The 21,738-nt window shown below is 43.0% G+C and overlaps 1 protein-coding gene across 1 annotated transcript; it reads left to right on the forward strand.

Annotated features, from left to right (window-relative positions):
* The first annotated feature begins 526 nt into the window (after positions 1-526).
* Positions 527-20,790, forward strand: LOC126266995 (uncharacterized). Its single transcript, XM_049971737.1, has 3 exons — positions 527-603; positions 11,614-11,678; positions 19,929-20,790. Exons 1-3 carry the CDS (start codon positions 583-585, stop codon positions 20,314-20,316), a joined length of 474 nt encoding a protein of 157 aa, XP_049827694.1. The 5' UTR covers positions 527-582; the 3' UTR covers positions 20,317-20,790.
* The last annotated feature ends 948 nt before the right edge of the window (positions 20,791-21,738 follow it).

Here is a 21,738-nt window from a genome sequence, read left to right on the forward strand (position 1 = left end):
GAACATACCTTCAGCGATGAGTATTTGCTCCCTCCTACGTATATCTCGCAAAGAGACAATGAGGATAAAATCAGGGAGATTAGAGCCCACACAGAGGCATACCGACAGTCTTTCTTTCCACGAACAATACGAGACTGGAATAGAAGGGAGAACCGATACAGGTACTTAAAGTACCCTCCGCCACACACCGTCAGGTGGCTTGCGGAGAATGGATGTAGATATAGACGTGAGTAGTGAAACACCCTCAAGAGTTCAAGTAGGTAATGAGCTAATGACACTGGAGCTCCAAAACGTAGTTACCAGAGGATTTAGAGATGGAGTGCTTTTCCGTCCCATGACGCTCAGAGCGTTAGTTGTTTGATTCGTACCGGCGTCCCTGAGAGTTGTGGAGGTCGCGGTCATGGTGTGCAGGCAGAGGCGCGGCTGCCCAGTGACAGTGGCGGAGACAGTGACCGCTCGCGGCACCGCCGTTGGGTACCGATGAGGCGCTCGCCGCCACCTGCGCCAGCGCCGGTAAAAGTCGCGCCGACGGCATAAATACGACGCCCCGGGGGCGGCCGCCACACTCCGTCCCGGGCCGCCATGAAGCCGCTGCCGCTCACGGTGAGTACCTCCCACAGAGAGATCATCAGCGGAGTATCGCCTTTACGATGTTGTTTCTACCTCACCGGAAGGACTAGACGCGATTTTACGGGTATAACGGTAAAGTGCTTCACACTTTGGTCTCAATGCTCCTCCTGAGATTTGTACTTTACGATGTGGGTACCCAAAAATAGCAATTATTTTTTAAAAGCTATGTATTTTCAAATTGTTTACAAAACAACCTAATCCCCTTCAATATACTCTCCGTTTCAGCTACTACATTTGTACCACCGCTGCTTCCACTGTTCGAAACATTTGTAATCATCTTTACAAGTGCCAGACAGCTCCTCCGTCGTTATTTTCTTGACTTCTTCAAAGTTGTCAAATCGGTGTTCTTTCATGCCCCTTTTGATGCGTGGAAATAAGAAAAAGCCCCACGGAGCCAATTCAGGAGAATAAGGTGCATGGGGCCGCGGAACCGTAGCATTTTTAGGCAAAAACTGTCTAACAGCACCGTCCGGTGTGGCCGTGCGGTTCTAGGCGCTTCAGTCTGGAACCGCGTGACCGCTACCATCGCAGGTTAGAGTCCTGCCTCGGGCATGGATGTGTGTGATGTCCTTAGGTTAGTTAGGTTTAAGTAGTTCTACGTTCTAGGGGACTGATGACCTGAGATGTTAAGCCCCACGGTGCTCAGAGCCATTTGAACGATTTGTCTAACAGCGATGGCTGTATGAGCAGGTGCGTTGTTGTCTCTGCCACAAATCGGGTCTTTTTTGACGAACACTGTTGCTCAATCATCTTAAAACTTCAAAATAAAGGCTCTGACACGGGATCTGACTTGGGGGAATCAATTCTGAATTAGCTACGCCCTTGGCAACCCAAAAGAAAATCAGCATTGTTTTGATGTTTGATTTGACTTGACGACATTTTTTGGACTGGGTAACAATGTCGTCTTCCACAGACTTGTGCGTAGCTTTTCTCTGGGTCGGAACCATAACACCATGGCTCATCACCAGAAAACCTCTGACAGAAAATCTGGATCATTGTCAAGCTGTTGTTTCAAAGCACGATATGTTTCAACTCGACGTTGCTTTTGATTGTCTGTCAGAATCCGAGGAACAAACTTGGAGGCAACCATTTTCATTCCCAAATCTGCGGTTAAAATTCGCTAAACCAAGCTCTAATATAATCCACTAATCACTGCCAGTTAATTAACTGTCTGTCGACGGCTTTCGAGCACAAGCTCTCGAATTTTTTTCCATATTTTCGTCGATTCGGGCAGTTGATCAACCTCCAGAACGAGGTTTGCCGTCAAGAGACATGTCGCCATAATTAATCGAGCAAAGCAACCGTATACTTGAGTTTTTCCCGTAGCGTCATCTTGGTAAGCAGTTTTCAACATTAAAACTGTTTCAGCAGCGTTTTTACCGGTAGAGAAAAAAAATTTCGCAGCCGAACATTTTTCAATTAAACCTGCCATCACAAAAAAAGGGAAGAAGAAGGAAAGAGCGCTACCAAAAATAATGCGGCAGAAATAGGATCTACACAATCTTTGGGCGCCTCCTCATATAGTTTAGGACATCTAGAATTTCATATACAGTGTAAATGCTAAGAAAAAGTCCTTATTTTGTAGGTGTAGAAAGTTGTAAAATGCTTTCATTCGCTATTCTCGGTCTTAAGTGAGTCTCACGCAGTACGTGGACTTCATGATGTGAAAATTACGAAATGTACACAAATTATACAACGTAAAGTAGTTACTTAATATGCAACACGAATCCATGTACTTGAAAAATTAGGATGATCCCATTAGAACGGACAACGTGATTTACGTAACATCAAAAGCTATACATACATGAAAGTGCCTCTGCAGCTGTGTTTAAGTGAAAGAGATGTGAACTGAATTTTCCTTGTGCAAGTGAATGAACAGTTGCGATTTCCAGTTTATGTCGGATGTATAGAGTGTGCTATAGAACATAGTGTTTTTCTTCTAAATTTGAGAACTTGTAGGAGGTTATATTTTGAACCTTTCTCATAAAGAGCCTCGATCTAAAATAAGCTATGGCTTATTTGGTTTCCTGTAGCTCGGATAGTTCACCTTCCATCCATTGGTGTTGTGTCATGGGTATAGACGGAAGGAACCGAACACAACGATGGATGTCAACATACAGTATACAAGAGTTAGTGTATGGGTATCTTCTTATCGTGCTAGATGTCGTTACTTGTAGGCCGTCTTTAGCTGATTTGAAAACTTTTAAGGTAATTCCGTCCGAGTTGCACATTTTCGATTAGATTACATGTTTCTGTCACTGTGGATCATCTTCAGATCTAGGTAGTTGCTTCAACAGCCCGTCTTATCAACTCAGAACCTTACACCAGACTGCTCTGATATTTGATTCCAACAAGACGGGTTGCTGACGCCATTACCTAGATCTGAGGATGTTAAAGAGTGATAAAAGCATGCAATCTAACTGAAACAGTGCAACTCAGACGAAAGATGAATGAAAATTATCTGAAATACGTATACAATTGCTGAATCTCTCAAACGTGTTATGTCGACTATAGTGATTGAAAACCAGTCTCGAGATGGCGTTATTACTCGTCATTTGCATGTGTGAAGAAATTCACACAGGCGACGTCCTAGCAAAATGGAATTCAGTAATATTCATCGTAAACTGAACGAAATAGAAACCGTGACAATCGACATCTTAGACGGGTATCAAGAAAACCGAACTTGAAGAAGACATTTCGGAACATGGAACTGCCAATCAAAGTACAAGTTCACGCCAGTTCTCCACGCAAGGCATGTCGATTGCATGAGTGTTTGATGCCTTCTCCACGGTGATGGCGTACATCCTTCTGGACAACCTGACTTCAAACAAGTCAGCAAATGTCTCAGTTCATTGTTCAGTGGTTCATTCGTCAGTCAGGTGGTATTCCAACATTTCAGAACACGTGATTTCTATTGATTAGTCCCATTTTGCTACGGATGGTATTTTCAACTGTCGCAATTTCACGCCTAAGCTGCCGGAAATCCGTGCTCTAATCGTAAGAGATTTGCCACCTAGAACTTGGGGCACACAAATTCTTTGAAGATTTCACGGTATTAAAACATTCTCGATAACGTCTTGCCCGAACTTCAGGATGACATTCGCTTGAGGCTGCGTGCTAGTTTATGGTACCACATAACAGAATTTGTTACACTTGGATCGTCTGGCCAGAGTATATCTCACAGACATCTTCAGGCAGGGGGTAGTTGGAAGGCGATGCAAAGTCATTGTGCCTACGCTCTCTCCTGACATTTCCTTTACCGACTTATTCTTAAGGGAATTACTGAAGGCCATTTTGTATTCATAATTGGTAGGAACAACAGATGAGATTAAGTGTCCTATGCAGCATTCAGTATTACAAAATGGAAATTAGAATCAGAGAGAGATTGAATTCAGTGTTACACCATCTTCGTCATTTTAAAGATTTATTATAGAGTTGTGAAGACATAGATCCGAAATTTTACTCGACAGTCGACATCTTAGACGGGTATCAAGAGAACCGAACTTGAAGAAGACATTTCGGAACATGTATCTGCCAATCAAAATACAAGTTCACACCGGCTGTCCACGCAAGGCATGTCGATTGCACTCAGGTGTTTTGTTTAGCTTACTGAATGCTTAGGAAGTTTATTACAAGAACAGGAAAAGAAACATCATTCTAACAGTTCTATAGAAATTCTACGTCAACTTTCACTATTAGATTCCCTGAAAAATTTGTTCAAAAAGTAACACCGTGCAACTTCGCAAATTTTGAAAATCTGATTTAGTATAACCTTCCATTTGGAAGGCTATTATTACAGACAGGGCTAATCTAATCATATATCATAGCTAACCAATACCATATTTGTTTGAGGTCGAGCATGCCAATATTCATGACTTTTTATGGAAGTACAGGCATAGCAGTTCAAGAGCTTACAATTACAGGCAAACCGCATAGTAGTTAAATGTAGACATACACCTAAGCAGCAGCGGCTTGTGACAAGTGCTGAATATATGGATTAAGAGTAGATTTGTCATGACGAGGAAGGACAGTTGATGACCGTTACCGTAACATATACAAAGTGTTAACGGTAGTGTGCCTTACATGCAGTCCATACATGTTGCAACTGGTATTCATGGAATTGGAACGTGACAGCTTAAATAACTGGTACCCTAATGTCTTGAGGAGGCAGTGAGACTATACTGAGTTAGTTGGTGGGCTTATTAGCGTAAATTATACAAAAGACAACTAATCAGAACATGTGTGTCAGTCATATGACACAGTTGAAAACAAAAGACTGCAGTGCATTAGTAGTTCGCAATACTAGTGTCAGAGAACTAAGATAGAGGTTTTAAAAATCTGCTTATGTCACTGCCTGTCCAGACTGTTTCTCCCATTCTACATAACATTTTTTTTCGATTTCCAAGGACAGCTGTCTGTGGGACGAGTTAACGTCAGGTTAATTTTTGGCACTTTACGAGACAGTTTATTAGTAAGAGACTGCGTGGTATTTGGGTTCTTTCTATTGTTGACCCTGGAAGTATAGAGCCATCATAGTTCATTTCGAAACGCATACTTCTACAGAACTGTACCCAAAGTACTTTTAACATTTCAAGTCTCAGTAATTTCTTAAACGATATTCGGATTACCGCTAGAGTTATCAGACAACAGAGAATCATTTTGCATTATGTCGTAATCGGCAGGTCCACTTTGTAATGTCGTCATGTATGAGAGAAAGAAACGAATGGAAGAACCAAGAGGCGGGACTTGAGAAGAAGAAATACAGGAAGAAAAATGCGACAGAACTGCAGTAATAATCAACAGAGACATGTTGCATCTCAGCTACGTCGTCTGCACTGCCTCCATTTGTGCATCATCAATCGCTACGAAGTTGCATTCTTCCTGAAAATCTCAGCTGTGGGTTCAAAATAATGGGGAGACTACTAACATGTACGAGAACCGTTTGTTTTATAATGAGCGACATGTTAGAGAGATTTCTCACGTCGGCTGCGAGGAAAGTGTCACGTGCCAAGAGAAACCTCTTGAGTGCACGGATTCTTTGGTTCTCTGCCAGAGAATGCCATGCAAGTGTCCTTGAACTTCCCAGGTAGCGACGAATTTCAGGTAAAGTTTCACACAAAAAGAGTATTCAGATGCCTAAGCAGTGACGGCTGAATCAGAGGCACAGTTATAATATATGAAGGCGACGATCAGAAAAATGGGAAAATAGTATGACATGAGGATAAATATAAGACTAACCTAATTGATAAGAATCAGCAGATACGGAAGTTCCTTGGAACAAGTGAAATCTTTCAGGTACTTAAGACGGTTGATTACATAAAATAGAATCTATGTGCATGAGGTAAGAAGTAAAAGAGCTTTTGAGAACGTATGTTTACGCAAAAAGAATTCCAAAAATCATGACAGAGACTCTCAAAATATTCTGCCTGGAGTTTAGTAATACGAGGTGCGACAGTAAAGTAAAGTGACTCCTGTGAAAAAAAAAATGTTGCTTACGTTTAAGTCAAGTTTAGTGTTGTCTCCTTCAGAGTATTTCCCTTCGGATTGCACAAACTTTTTCCAGCGTTTTAAGGCCCTCGTCACAGCTTTTTGGACATCTTGTGTTGTTTGAAAATGGTGTCCTTTGACCGCCGTATTGACTCTTGCAAATAGAAAAAAGTCGCACGGAGCGATATCTGGTGAATAAGGTGGCTGTGGTAGTACTGAAATTTGTTTTGAGGTTAAAAATTACTGTACTGACAGAGTAGTATGGGATGGAGCTTTATAGTGATGCAGAATCCAATTACCAGCAATATTGGCACGGATACGAAGAACTCTTTTACGTAGTCTTTCTAAAATTTCTTTGTAGTAATATTGGTTAACCGTTTGTCAAGGAGGCACCCACTCTTTATGGACACCGTCGCCAAGTTGACATCCGTCCGTGAGGGTGATGGTCGTCCAATGTGGTCATCTTCAACATTCGTTCTGCCTTCACTAAACATTTTATGCATTTTGTCCCAACGAAAAACCTGAGCTCTTGACATAAACTCCTCTCCAAAAGCCTTCTGAAGCTTACCGTAAGGTGTGGTGTTTTCACTCAATTTATCGCAAAAAGAAATGGCATACCGTTGCGCAATATTAAGTGGTTTCATTTCCGTGACGAGAGACACAAACACGTGTTAACTTATTACCGCACAACTCACGACTGAGAAGTTGAAGTTGCATAGTTGTGTCGCTTGCACTAGAGGCAGCTTATAGACCATGGTCAAAGATATTGTGCCTACCCAAGCCTGCAGGGTTGCCACATCTTGCAAAGAAAATCAGTCTCATTACTTTATTGTAGCACCTCGTATATGGTAGTGAATCAAGGGCAATGAAGAAGACAGAGGAAAATATATAGATATCTTTGAAATTTGGCTGTAGAGAAGAAAAAAGCTAGAAGTAAAAGGGACTAACTGAATGACGAGTGAAGTACTCCCAACAACGGTAGTGGAAAGAAGACTAGGCTATCTGATCAAATGTGTCTGGACACTTATTAGTGGACATTAATGTCAGGTGTGTTCACCTTTTGCCTTTAGGACAACTTCATCTCTGCTGACGACACTTCGAAGGAGATGTCTGAATGCCTGTAGAGCAATGACAGCCCATTCTTCCTCAATAATCGAAACCAGAGAAGGTAGTGGTGTCTGATGCTGGGTCTGGGGCGAAGTCGACGTTCCAGCACATCTCAAAGGTGTTCCATTGGGTTCAGGTCGGGGCTCTGGACACACTAGTCCATTTCAGGAATGGTGTTGTCCACTAACCATCACCTCACAGGTGCTGCTTTACAATACAGCGCATTGTTATGGTGATACAAACAACCATAGTGTCTGAGCTGTTCCTCTACCGTAAGCACTACACATCGCTGGAAAACATGTTCCCATCCTTCCGCATTTAGCGTTTTCTTGAGCGCGGTAACAACGATTACATAGCAAACAGTGTTCCTCGGAATATGACACCCGCTAGAAGGGAAATGTCAGCAACTGCCAAAACCATTAAGAGAGTCAGTGAATGTTGCAGGAGTATATCAAACATGGCGGAAAAAATCATTGTAATGTTTTGTGATATACTCGTACAAAGTAGAATATTCTTTCAGACCTAGTCTAATATAATGCAAAATACCTACATTAATACACCGTAATTCTTATATGTTTGGATAAAAATGTATTTTCGGAAAGTGAAACAGCTCACAACAAAATGAACACACCATAATTCCCTTTTCCTAATTGTTTGAGCGTCGGCTACTACCAGCTCGCACTACTTCTCACCTACAAGACACAGATTCAGTGGAAATACCAGTGAATTTCTGAACAATCTGCGTTCGTTCATCATGAAGAACATGTCCAGGCCTGTTTCACTCGTGTGAGGAGCTACTACACTATGTGATCAAAAGTATCCGATACCTGGCTGAAAATGACTTACAAATTCGTTGCTCACTACATCAGTAATACTGGAATTCAACATGGTGTTGGCCCACCCTTAGCCTTGATGAAAGCTTCCGCTGTTGCCTGCATACATTCAATCAGGTGCTGGCAATTTGGGGAATGGCAACCCATTCTTCACGGAGTGCTGCACTGAGGAGAGGCATCGATGTCGGTTGGTGATGCCTGGCACGAAGTCGGTGTTCCAAAACATCCAAAAGGCGTTCTATAGGATTCAGGTCAGGACTCTCTCCTGGCCAGTCCATTACAGAGATGTTATTGTCGTATAACCACTCCACCACAGGCCGTGGATTTTGAACAGGTGCTCGATCGTGTTGAAAGATGCAATCGCCATCCCCGACTAACTCTTCAAGAGTGGGAAGCAAGAAGATGCTTAAAAGATCAATGTAGGCCTGTGATCCGATATTGCCAGGCAAAACAACTAGAGGTGCAAGCCCCGTCCATGAAAAACCGCCTCCGAATTTTACTGTTGGCGCTACACACGCTGGCAAATGACGTTTACCGGGCATTCTCCACACCCACAGCCTTCCATCGGATCCCCATAATGTGCACCGTGAGTCGTCACTCCACTCAAGGTTTTTCCACTGTTCAATCCTCCAATGTTTACGCGCCTTGTACCAAGCGAGACGACGTTTGGCAATTACATGCTTGATGTGTGGCTTATGAGCAGCCGCTCGACTATGATATCCAACTTTTCTCACATCCCGCCAAACTGTCACAGTACTTCCAGTGGATCCTGCTGCAGTTTGTAATTTCTGTGTGATAGTCTGGATAGATGTCTGCCCATCACATATTACTACCTCTTCAACTGTCTGAGGTCTCTATCAGTCAACAGACGAGATCGCCCTGTACGCTTTTGTGCTCTACGAGCCCCTTCACGTTTACTCGTCACAATCATGTCGTAAACAGTAGACCTAGGGATGTTTAGGAGTGTGGAAATCTCGCGTACAGACTTATGACACAAGTGATACCCAATCACCTGACCACGTTCGAAATCCGTGAGTTCCGCGGAGCGCCCCATTCTGTTGTCTCACGATGTCTAATGACTTCTGAGTCGCTGATATGGAGTATCTGGCAGCACGATGCATCTAAATTAAAACAGTGTTTTTTGGGGGTGTCTGGATACTTTTGATCACATAATGTATGTATAAAATGTTCAGTAGTGCTTAAGTCTAAGGAATACTGTAAAAAAGGCTTTAGAAAGATGTACGCAGAAGATTTACCCCCGTCCGATTCAGTTCACCCTGATAAGTGTTATTACATAGGGTTCTTTTGAGCTATTCATTTACTGTGGTTTCCCTGCTTACCAACAGATTGGTACCTATATATGTAGCTCAGGTTGCTAACACGTTACGCATAACTAATAGGTAGCAAGTTCGGACCCTGTTGATGATAAAACATCAACATTAATAGGCAAGTAATGGAAGGTAATGGAATGGCATATAATTCCTGATCAACGGACTACTCGCCTATAGCCTGGGTAAAATTCCAATCTCTCCGCAGTACTTCATGTGTAGAAAGAAACTAATACCTGACCTTAAACGGCTCAAGATTTCGGATTCCTTCACAACTTCCTCTACAAAGCTTACAGAACCGACTACGGACTGGGCTGCCATTGAATGGACTGTCTGATGCTAAATAGATCCACATCTTTATCTATATGCACACGACTGCTCTGCAGTTCACACTTGAGTACACTTCTTCGAGGCACCTTTAGACTATTTTTCTACCATCCCATTCTCTTACAGATCGTGGGATAAATGAAGACTTCAATATTTCCGTACGATCTCTAATTTCTCTTATTTTATATTATGATCATTTCTCCCTTTATAGGTTGGCGGCAGTAAAATATTTCCACATTCATAGGAGAAAGTTGGTGACTGAAGTTTCAGGAAAAGGTCTCGCCGCACCGAAAAATATCTTCGTTTTAGTGATTGATCTGATCCGTGACACTCTCTCCCCTGTTTCGCAATAGTACAAAATGAGCTGCTTTCTCTGTACTTTTTCGATGTCCTCCATCAATCCAGTCTGATAAGGGTCCCACACAGCACAAAATATTCTATCACAGGACGGACAAACGGAGGTGTAGGCAGTCTCTTTAGTAGACCTGTTGCGTTTTCAGACTTCTTCCAATAAAACGTAGTCTCTGCTTTACCTTCCCCACATTATGTGATCGTTCCAATTTAAGTTGTTCGCAATAGTAATTCCTAGGTAGAAATAATAGTTGCTGTGGTAGGCGTACGTGCTAGTGGTAAAATTAGTAGTAGTAATAGTATAGGTGGGGACGGTGGTAGCATTAGCAATATTAATAGTGATGGTAACAGTAATATTTGCTGTTTGGTTAACTATAGCGTGGATAATATTTAAAACGTTATTGCAGACATGTAACTGTAGATAGAAAAATAAACTTTCTCATAGAGAGACAGCATGCGACACTATTCACGGTGAACTGTTTTTTTAATGGGTTTGTTGCATTCTGTGACCCAGAAGGTGATCTTCAAGAGAAATACATGGCGCAAAAGAGGATGGTGACTGTGACTGTCCTTTTCGGGCGCTGAATGGCAAGCTTGTTAGTGCTGTATTTCAGTTTTCCTTCTTTATCAACTTCCACAATTATCATCAACAACACGAACACGGTACTACTCTATGCATTCGCATTTTACAGTCACCTCCACGAGGTAGTTATAGTTACGGCACACAACACGTCTGTCTGTCATGGAAATGAAGGCGCGTAGGGGAACGATGTGGCATACCCGGACCGTCTTACTAGGCAAGATCATCCGACCGTAATGGAGATGAATGATGATGATGCGGACTACACAACAACACCCAGTCATCTCGGGGCAGGTGAAAATCCCTGACCTCGCCGGGAATCAAATCCGGGACCCCATGATCGGGAAGCGAGAACGCTAAGGCGAGGCCATGAGCGGCGGACACGCAAGCCATATAACTTGGCAACACAATCCAGTAACTGACCCTCATTAATGCTTTTTCCTTTCTTCATAACCCCTGCAGTGACGATTATACGATTATCTTTTTAACGGAATTGGCCAAGCACCACTATTGTAGTTTCGCTGTATCGGCTTCCTCTTGTGTGATGCCAACGATTTTCCTCAATACCTCATTGAGATGCACTTCACCATGTGAAACTCCTCGGGGCATTGCATGTACAAGTGAATGAAGTCCGGCTTGTTTTGACGTAGTGTTATTAGAAGAAAACAGAGCATTCCAAACACTCTACCTCAGCCATCAGTGTATTTTTTTCATTCAGCGACAAATATGTGTCCTAATTGGCTGCTCTTTCTCGACAATCGAGAAAATGGCACTAGCTCAAAGTCATTCTACAGCCGTTCTACAGTGATCCAAACATTCACACACACACACACACATTAACTAAAATAATATTCCTTCTATGTAGCACGTGTTCATTCTCTACAACGTGTCACATATTTATACGCAAAAATATATCTGTTTCTGTAAGAGTAAAGTCAGTTTAAATGTAACACGTTATATTTTGTTACAGGCTTTGGTCGTCACTTTACTGGCGGCGGTGAGTGTAGCGGAAGATGTGTCTTCAATCGATGTCAGGTAAGGTTCCGCACATCCCACAAAAAGTATCAGAAAATATTGGGATTGAAGTTTTCTGCTACCTTTTCACAGAGACACTGGTTTATCACAAATAAAGAAAATATGACACAAAGAACGATAACTGCAGAGGTTATGTGTTGAATGTTTTCAGCTTCGCCTCATTGCTACGTAAATAAAACATAACAAAAAGCAGCCGCATACGTCATCGTTTGCTCTGTAAGTTCTCTTGAGAAATTATTATTCAGCGTGCTCCCTTGCACGAAATCCTGAGACGTTTGTGCCTGAAAGTGTCTCATAATATTACGAGGGCTATTCGGAAAGTGAGGTCCAATCGTGCACGCAATGGGAAACAATGTGAAAATCTGTTGGAGCTTTGCAGAGATGTGTTGGGTAGTGTCTCTAGTACGTCCGTCGATCGCGTCACGTCGGTCTTTTCAGTGCATAATGAGCAGGTGAAGATTCCTAGAAAATAGTATCTCCCGCCAAGTACTTATATAAAGGCGTGGTGAGAGATTTCGCTTGATTTCGTGCAGCCCACTTAATATAACTGTCATGTGTTTCCTTCCCCATGAAAATTCTCGGCCGCATTCTACCGCGGCAATTAAGATGTTCCTGCTGCGTTTTCAATGGGAAATGGCTGATCACCCAGAATACTACCCGTAACTGGCTCCTGAGTTTCATCTCGGCTCACATAAACCGCTGGAAATTAACACAACACATTTTGGCAGAGGCAGACGCGTAGAGAATTGGCGGAAAGCACAGGCGGCCGCCAACTATGCCCATGGTGTTGGAATGTTGGTACAACACTAACTGTTGAAAATTAAAAAAAATGTTTGATTTTCACTGTGGTCTCCATTTCGCGACGCATTGGATCTCGTAAGTAGAGACCTTCTTAACTTTTTTCGTGTTGTTGCTTCATCTCGTTGTCATAATGATGTACCCGACATTTACCTGTGGTGACTGACTGCGATAACACAACAGCAACTTTTAGCGTAACATTCCATCATTTCTCTGTTTTTGTTCAGTTGCTCACTTGCTCTGAATCCCTGCTCGGGCATTTTGATAAACTTGTCATGTCTACCAATGATCCTCGACAAAAGAACATCTTCATTCTGACTAATGTAACTAAACCCTGATGGCTAATCCACGTTCTTTACTAAATGATAGTGACCTTATCTCATCTAATCTTACAGACTAGTTTACCCATAGCAAAAACGTCTATTCTACTTAATGAGGGCCATGGTTTGGGACATGGACATCACGTATGGCACGTAGGTAATAAATAATTTCCTTGGAATTTTTTGAATATCCAAAAAAGGGACATGATTAATCACTCAGGGTTCCATCTCCTCAAGGCAGTGCTCCATATAGTTGGTATATTGGTACTTTAGCTGCAATCTGTGAAAGAAATAAAACAATAAATTTTAAGTGGTGAATAATACTAGGGACCGTAAATGCTCTGCAATACAAAGATGGTGCTTATTCTTCAGTACTGGTACCGACTATAGGACCGTCGTAAAAATGAACGCTATTGTTCTGAGAAAGTTACTCGCAAACTGTAAAGGATCCGGGTAACACTGTGCAGCGGCAGAAATTCTTTCGAGAGCGTCCAACAAGCTGTGAAGAGAAACTATCCCTGATTGGCCAAAGGTGGTTGTCTTGCAGACATAAATTACTCCCTGCTGCGTCAGTATGAGGAGGAAAATATCTGTAGGGTGCCGTCTTCTGTACATCTACCTGGAACAACATTTAAGTTCACCCGTCCACCTTAACATATTTCGCGACAATATTTTTGTCTATTGTGTAAAGACAAGCGAGTGTGGTCATTATCTCCCGTCTAAAGGTTTTTAAGCATCCCCTCTAAATGCGACTCAAATATGTCAATGGGGGATGTTGTGAAATTTTGTTACCTGACCAGTCACTGGATGTCACCTGAGAAACAAATCCATCAGGGACATTTCAGCCCTCCTAAGGCCGCACAAACCGAGTGTGAAATCGAGTGTTACTGGTGTGGTAGCGAGGTGTAAATGTGAAGGAATAAGCACACCTAGGTCTAGACAGACCTAATGTACTGACACACAATAACCTTTCGGCACAGAGATGGGTGGTTGAAAAAAAAATGCATTAAATCAGTGGAAGGAATCACTCGTCAGTTTCCAAATGTTACCAATAGTCCAGAGAGTACAGCGACTGGGCGCAGATTGTCAAGAATGGAGTATAATGGTTAAGCCTCCTCATAAGCCATACTTAACCGCAGTCAGTGCTAAGCGAAGCTAGAGGTGGTGTAAAAGTTCAACGGCTAAACAGTGGGTGATGGGAAACGAGTGATTTGGTGGGAGGATACAGCCTCTGGCTATCCGATGGGAGGACTTTGGTTTGCCGAATGTCTGGAGAACGTTGCCTGCCATCATGTCTAGTGTGAGCGGTGAAGTATGGGCGTTATGGTATTATGTTATAGGGACGCTTTTCGTAGCTGAACGGTGTGCCCCTTACTGCGCTTAAGAAAACGCTAAATGGGGAAGGATAGAAACACGTTTTAACCATTGGGTCAGTACAGGAACAGTCCGGAGACTATGGCTGTTAGTATCAATATAACAATGCACGACCTCATAAAACAACAGCTGTGAGGTAGTGGTTTGTAGACAGTGGCATTCCTGAAATGCATTAGCCTGCCGACAGTCCCAACCTCAACGCAGTTTTATACCTTTGGTCGACTTCGATCCAGACCGTGGCGTGGAACATCACTACCATCTTTGCTTTTAGGCTGTTGAGGAAGAATTGGCTGCCATTCTTCCACAGACATTCAGGTACCTCGTTGAAAATGTCTCCACCGAAGCCGCCAGAAGGGGGAACACCTTTCATCAGATAGCGTCTTTAGTAATGTTTATTTTGTTTTTGAAAATTATGACTGTAAAATGAAATCATATTACATATTTTAGTGATTAAATTAGTGAAATAAAATTCTACTGTACGCCTAATTCACAGGTTACAAGAAAGTAAAACAATACATTAAAAAAAAGAGTAACTGTACAGAATATGGCCACAGTAGTTCGCCATTGCTAAGGCACCCGCGCGTCCTTAAACTGATCCTGCGCTCCCTATGGATTTAGTGTCATATTCGCTTTTCGGTGGAACATAGAATATGAATTGAATTTTCCGTCGGCGCTTGGCAAAACACGATAACAATATGAAAGAAGAAACATTTGCTAATGCTCTGCCCTGATTAATAATATTCTATGAAAAATGAAAATCTCCAAAATTACACCTTTTGTATAAGTTAGCCAACAGGAAACAGGCGGTAAAAACCGGGGCCTAATCCCATGCATTGACTAACTTTCAGATTCTCTCGCAATTGCAGACCTGCAATGTACAATCCTGACAGCGTGTTAAAAATTTTATTCAGTGGGAAAGACAAACTGGCATAGAGTAGTGGCTACAAAATCACGTGGAAGCACTGAAAAAATATATATTGGTCAGTCAGACAGTCTTATGGCAATTTGGTTATCTAACCCCTAGAGGAGCTGGAGATTTAGAAAGAAAGACTCAAACTTTGGCGATCATATTTTAATAAAGAACCGCACATATGCTGTAGAACGTGAAGTTTTGCATTGTGTTACCAAAAGCAGAAAGATTGCGCTACTTGAAACACTGGAAATGAGCAAACATTTGACACAGAATGCTGGTTTAGTATTAAATCACCAAAGTCAGTTTCCTTTTTTTCCTGTATTAATTAAGTTTTAGCTTTAAATACTAGACAGGAATTGTAAGTTCAACTTTGTTTTTTATCAGTTATTAAATGTATCTCCATGTAATAAATTTTTTTCCCTCTGTAGATAACGTTAATATTTTTGCACGGCAAAAAATTAAAAAATACAGTAATCTCCTATAGAAATATTGTAAGTGTCTTATATTTGTTCCTTTTTTATCTTCCATGGAGGTATAGTGAAGGGAACTAGACTTAACATTGTACTCGGTTTGAAATTTGAGGCGCCATCTAGGATGCCACACCGTTTGCGATTGCTGCATGTTCTTAATTTCTGTCGAGTGCACACAGTAGTTGTTTGAAACAGAAAATGTTGCAGTATTTTCGTGAATAACACAGTGTCTGAAACGTATTTTCAGACGTATTTCAGGTTTCAAGTGCGTATTTTATCCACTAATACCAAAAACCAAGAAGAGAAGTATATTATGTGAAAGGGATACTTTTATAATTCAGGATCTTTGCTAGTACGGACCGATGAAACTGATGTTCAGTCTATGTTCACTTCCCGAAAATGCAGAGAGCATACTTTGCCATGAGTGGTCGCTTTCCAATGTTTCCGTCTCGCAGAGTTCACACAGAGAACTTTTCGAGCTGTATTGACGGGGAAATTCAAAGTAAAATGACAGAAATAAAACCACTTCTGTAAAAGTAAACGACACATCCAGAATTCATGTATACGAAAGAACATTTCGCTTGAATGAGTCCGCACGTCATTACGTGTGACTCATTTACAATTAAGACTGTAATAGAAATAATTAGTACAGCAGTGAACGACACAAATCTGGGGCAATTAACATGGCGGACGACGGCTTCATGTTCGTGACGTCATGACAACTCCCCTTATTATACCTCCATGGTAACTTCTGTATAAACAATATCTGAGCATGCCTTACTTCATTTTATGTGTTAAGACACAAAGGAATTACAGACATTGGTTGCAAGTGGGCATTGATTCAAATCAATGGGGAAAGTTGAGAATTAGTGCCGGACTGGGATTCGAACCCTGATCTCCTGCTTAGTAGGCAGATGACCACTAAGACATCCGGACACAGTGATCCAGTAATATCACAAATTGGGTCCGCCTTGATGCAAAATACCTTGTTATTCGTTTATTTCTTTATTATCCCAAACTAGTTTCGGCGACAAATATCACCGTCATCAGTGTTTTTTATCTAAAACATACAGAAAATGGTATGGTTGTACAAACACAGTAAAACTTTATTATTTTTTACAAATCGTCTTTTGAAATATAGTTTTATATTGATATTTTCATACTACCTTATATATTGTATGCTACAGCTGTTTTAAGCAATTATTGGCGCTGTTTGTGACATATTTTCTGTGCTTTTTTTTCTGTTGCCGTCTTTTTACTTAGCGAACATCATGTCATCTGCAACCATGTGAACGGCTGTTAGTAAACAAATATTCAAAGGTGAACTTCGTATGTCAGCAGTATATACATGGGGTTGTGGTAGTGTTGTGGAAACCGGTTATTTTGGTGTGTATTTAGCTGTTGCTTAGCTATTCGTGTACTCACGTTCCGGAACGTTAAGCCATTTTGCTGTTCACGTGAGTCGCGAGAGGCGTATCGCAAGTGGCGAGAAAGGCTATGAAAAGCTGTAGCGCGAATTAAGACGACTTCTCTTCATTATTTATGGCTCTGTGTGATGGGGAAGTGGTTCTTTTGTGTGTGTGCTTTCTGTTCTGTGTCCTTGGTCAGTTTTCTCAGAGCGGTAAAGAGTGTGTTTTCATTTATTACATTTTTCCCTTCGACTATACCCTTTTGTATGTGGCAATTTTCTTCTATTGTTAGTTGTCGATATAGACTGTTGCTGTTTCTCAGAATGCGTAGATCGTTTTCGATATTAGTGGGGTTATGGTTTTTGTTCATTAGATATTCTGAAAAAGTCGAATGTGTGCTGTCACTTCTTAGAGCTCTCATGTGCTCTGTGTACCTCGTTCGGAAATCTCTGCTTGTTTGTCCTATGTAGTGGGCCTGACAAGAGTTGCAAATGAGTTGATACATTCCAGCGTTGCTGAATTTGTCTGAGGTTTTTCTGACTGGTCTTAGTCTTTTCTGAACTGTATTGTTTGTTCTGAATGTTATTGGGATCCTTTGCTTTTTTAAGATGTTTCCTATTCTTTGTGATATTTTGCTATTGTATGTTTTTTCTGAAGTGATGAGATCTGCTGTGTTGTATGTGTGTGCTGCATGTTTCCGTTTTACCTTGTTGTTGAGTTTGTTTATGATTTCTGTTTTGTAGTCGTTGATGCCTTATGGTGATATTTGTCGCCGAAACTAGTGTGGGATGACAAAGAATTAAACGAATAAGAAGGTGTTTTGCATCAAGTCTTACTCAATTTGTGATATTACTGTTTTTCTATGCAAACACGGACCAAAGGGAAGAGTTCCAAGATATTATTATTTTACACAGTGATCTTCGCAACCGCACGGAGAACCCTAGCACACCCCCGTCAGACCCAAAGTATCAACTTATCGACACATTACTAATGTAGTGCCCCTTCCCATTATTCTAATTGCTCGCTACGTTTCGCCGCTTTCCTTAAGAGTTCCAATCTGCTGTGCATCGCTCGCATCTCGTGGTCGTGCGGTAGCGTTCTCGCTTCCCACGCCCGGTTTACCGGGTTCGATTCCCGGCGGGGTCAGGGATTTTCTCTGCCTCGTGATGGCTGGGTGTTGTGTGATGTCCTTAGGTTAGTTAGGTTTAAGTAGTTCTAAGTTCTAGGGGACTGATGACCTAAGATGTTAAGTCCCATAGTGCTCAGAGCCATTTGAACCATTTTTTGGTGCGTATCTGGACTGAAGAGAGAATTGGCAATCTTCACCTTGTTTACACATATGTGGTGTCTGTTCTTTCGGACATTTGGGAGCTAAAGAACAGAAACCATATGTATATGTTTCATCTACGTTTGGAATATTCAGTTATTACCAGGCTATGGCCTAAGAAGCCGAAAGACGGTTCGTGACTATAGAAATACACTCCTGGAAATGGAAAAAAGAACACATTGACACCGGTGTGTCAGACCCACCATACTTGCTCCGGACACTGCGAGAGGGCTGTACAAGCAATGATCACACGCACGGCACAGCGGACACACCAGGAACCGCGGTGTTGGCCGTCGAATGGCGCTAGCTGCGCAGCATTTGTGCACCGCCGCCGTCAGTGTCAGCCAGTTTGCCGTGGCATACGGAGCTCCATCGCAGTCTTTAACACTGGTAGCATGCCGCGACAGCGTGGACGTGAACCGTATGTGCAGTTGACGGACTTTGAGCGAGGGCGTATAGTGGGCATGCGGGAGGCCGGGTGGACGTACCGCCGAATTGCTCAACACGTGGGGCGTGAGGTCTCCACAGTACATCGATGTTGTCGCCAGTGATCGGCGGAAGGCGCACGTGCCCGTCGACCTGGGACCGGACCGCAGCGACGCACGGATGCACGCCAAGACCATAGGATCCTACGCAGTGCCGTAGGGGACCGCACCGCCACTTCCCAGCAAATTAGGGACACTTTTTCTCCTGGGGTATCGGTGAGGACCATTCGCAACCGTCTCCATGAAGCTGGGCTACGGTCCCGCACACCGTTAGGCCGTCTTCCGCTACGCCCCAACATCGTGCAGCCCGCCTCCAGTGGTGTCGCGACAGGCGTGAATGGAGGGACGAATGGAGACGTGTCGTCTTCAGCGATGAGAGTCGCTTCTGCCTTGGTGCCAATGATGGTCGTATGCGTGTTTGGCGCCGTGCAGGTGAGCGCCACAATCAGGACTGCGTACGACCGAGGCACACAGGGCCAACACCCGGCATCATGGCGTGGGGAGCGATCTCCTACACTGGCCGTACACCTCTGGTGGTCGTCGAGGGGACACTGAATAGAGCACGGTACATCGAAACCGTCATCGAACCCATCGTTCTACCATTCCTAGACCGGCAAGGGAACTTGTTGTTCCAACAGGACAATGCACGTCCGCATGTATCCCGTGCCACCCAACGTGCTCTAGAAGGTGTAAGTCAACTACCCTGGCCAGCAAGATCTCCGGATCTGTCCCCCATTGAGCATGTTTGGGACTGGATGAAGCGTCGTTTCACGCGGTCTGCACGTCCAGCACGAACGCTGGTCCAACTGAGGCGCCAGGTGGAAATGGCATGGCAAGCCGTTCCACAGGACTACATCGAGCATCTCTACGATCGTCTCCATGGGAGAATAGCAGCCTGCATTGCTGCGAAAGGTGGATATACACTGTACTAGTACCGACATTGTGCATGCTCTGTTGCCTGTGTCTATGTGCCTGTGGTTCTGTCAGTGTGATCATGTGATGTATCTGACCACAGGAATGTGTCAATAAAGTTTCCCCTTCCTGGGACAATGAATTCACGGTGTTCTTATTTCAATTTCCAGGAGTGTATAATTTAGCTGAACATTAGGAAGTATTTCGTAGGCTAACTGACGTTTGTACAACCGTTTTTACAGCAATATGGTGAGCCTGACAACGGAGAAGCCCACCGGCCCGGAGAAAATGCCTGGCGAGTGGGTGGAGCGCACCATGTGGAAGATGCGCTGGGTGCGCGAGTGGCGCCAGAAGATGATCTGGGTGCCGGTCTGGAAGAAGGTGTGGGGCCCGATGCACATCCGCGAGTGGGTGCCGATGCCGCGCGCGCCGCCCCAGATGGCCGTCTCCTGGAAGCAGCTGCACAACGTCAACGCCGAGGACGCGGGGGTCGGCGACAACGCCGTGTACGAGCAGCAGCCGCAGCCGCAGCAGCAGCTGCAGCAGCAGCAGCCGCAGCAGCAGCTGCAGCAGCTGCCGGCCAAGAGGTCGCTGCCCAGGCCCGTACTCGTCGCCAGGACCGGCAAGTGAGGGCCTTCTATCTTTCCCCCACCTGCTGTCTCCTCGTCGGCAGTCTCTCGTATCCTGCACTGGCCAACTGTTAGTGCTGGAAGATTAGTTCCTCGTGGAAAGAATTTGTCGGTAGTATCGGCCACTGCCGGACTACTGCGTTGGTGTTCAGCTGATTTGCAAATGGACCTCGCATGTACTGGTACAGCTGACTCGAAACTGAGAAAAGAAGTTTTATTGTTGACTACGAATCACGCTTTCCTTCGATGGGGTGCTACAAGTTCAAGGTTACAGTTCGTTGGAAAGTAAAATGTGTTGAGAAACAGCATATAGTTTATTACTAACTGCTGTCACACTGTCCTATGAGCAAGACATTGACCAAGAATTTACTTGTGGAAACAATATTTTCAATAATGCTCATAAAGGCTCAAAGCACGTATTGCCACTGTAAATATGAATTGTATTTTATGAATGAAATAAATTTGTATGAATTAATATCTGATGTATTAGTCAAGATATAGTTGCTACAGTTCGACAGTGAGGGGCATCTGAGGTTTAAAGAGGAAGACAATTTGCAAAGTTATAGCTCAGGGTGAGAACAATAGGTGTCACAACAACAATGAGTTAACTCACTATGTAGCAGTGTTGAAATTCATGAGGCATTGTAACACATCGGTTAAAATTTTTAGTCCTTACAGAACAAGACAATTCCTAGACTTCTTTGCTTATAGTATATTATTGGACAAATCTCATTGTGTTGAATGTGACACTTTCAGCATGTGGTTTTGGACACTACAGCTATGCACTGTAAGCAGCCGGCCCTGTGGGATCGACCGCTTCCCCGTTAAGAGTACACTCATTACCTGCATATACAGGGTGAATCAGCTGCCCCTAACGCTGGGTTTTATGCAACCCACAGCACCTTCAAGTAGCATTTTCATATTCTCTCGCACGCTACGCCAAAATATTACTCTTACAGAAAGAAAATGAACAGGACCTTTTTGTAGGAAATTTAAAAATTTAATAGCTGGTGTAGTTAAATTTTGTACAGGAGTGTGTTTTCACTACAGGCTGTGGTTTTCGAATTTTCCAAGAGAAACATACAAATATGACCTTAAAACTTGTTTTTCTTTAATAACTTGGAAACTGTATCCTCCAGTGAAAACGTGTCACAGTACAAAATTTAGCTACATCAAATATCATACAAAAAGTTCCTGCTGATTTTTTCTTTAGGATTGATAGTTACCGCATAGAGAGCGAGAGAGTAGGAAAATGTTGCGAGAGGTATTTGGTGTCGCCAGCAGCATAAAACCCAATGCTGGGGGTACTGAATCGTCCTATGCAGTACTCTGATGTCCCCCGTGATTATGTCGCATACGTTTTTATTGTTTCTGAAACCTGCGCTATTTACTTACAAATAAGTCCCCATCACATATTTTGTGA

The sequence above is a fragment of the Schistocerca gregaria genome, chromosome 4 (genome assembly GCF_023897955.1).
Source record: "Schistocerca gregaria isolate iqSchGreg1 chromosome 4, iqSchGreg1.2, whole genome shotgun sequence".
NCBI lineage: Eukaryota > Metazoa > Arthropoda > Insecta > Orthoptera > Acrididae > Schistocerca > Schistocerca gregaria.

Coding starts and splice junctions, on each gene's coding strand:
- LOC126266995 (XM_049971737.1), top strand. CDS start 583: ATGAAGCCGCTGCCGCTCACG. Junction 604..11,613: donor TGAAGCCGCTGCCGCTCACG/GTGAGTACCTCC, acceptor ATTTTGTTACAG/GCTTTGGTCGTCACTTTACT. Junction 11,679..19,928: donor GTGTCTTCAATCGATGTCAG/GTAAGGTTCCGC, acceptor CCGTTTTTACAG/CAATATGGTGAGCCTGACAA.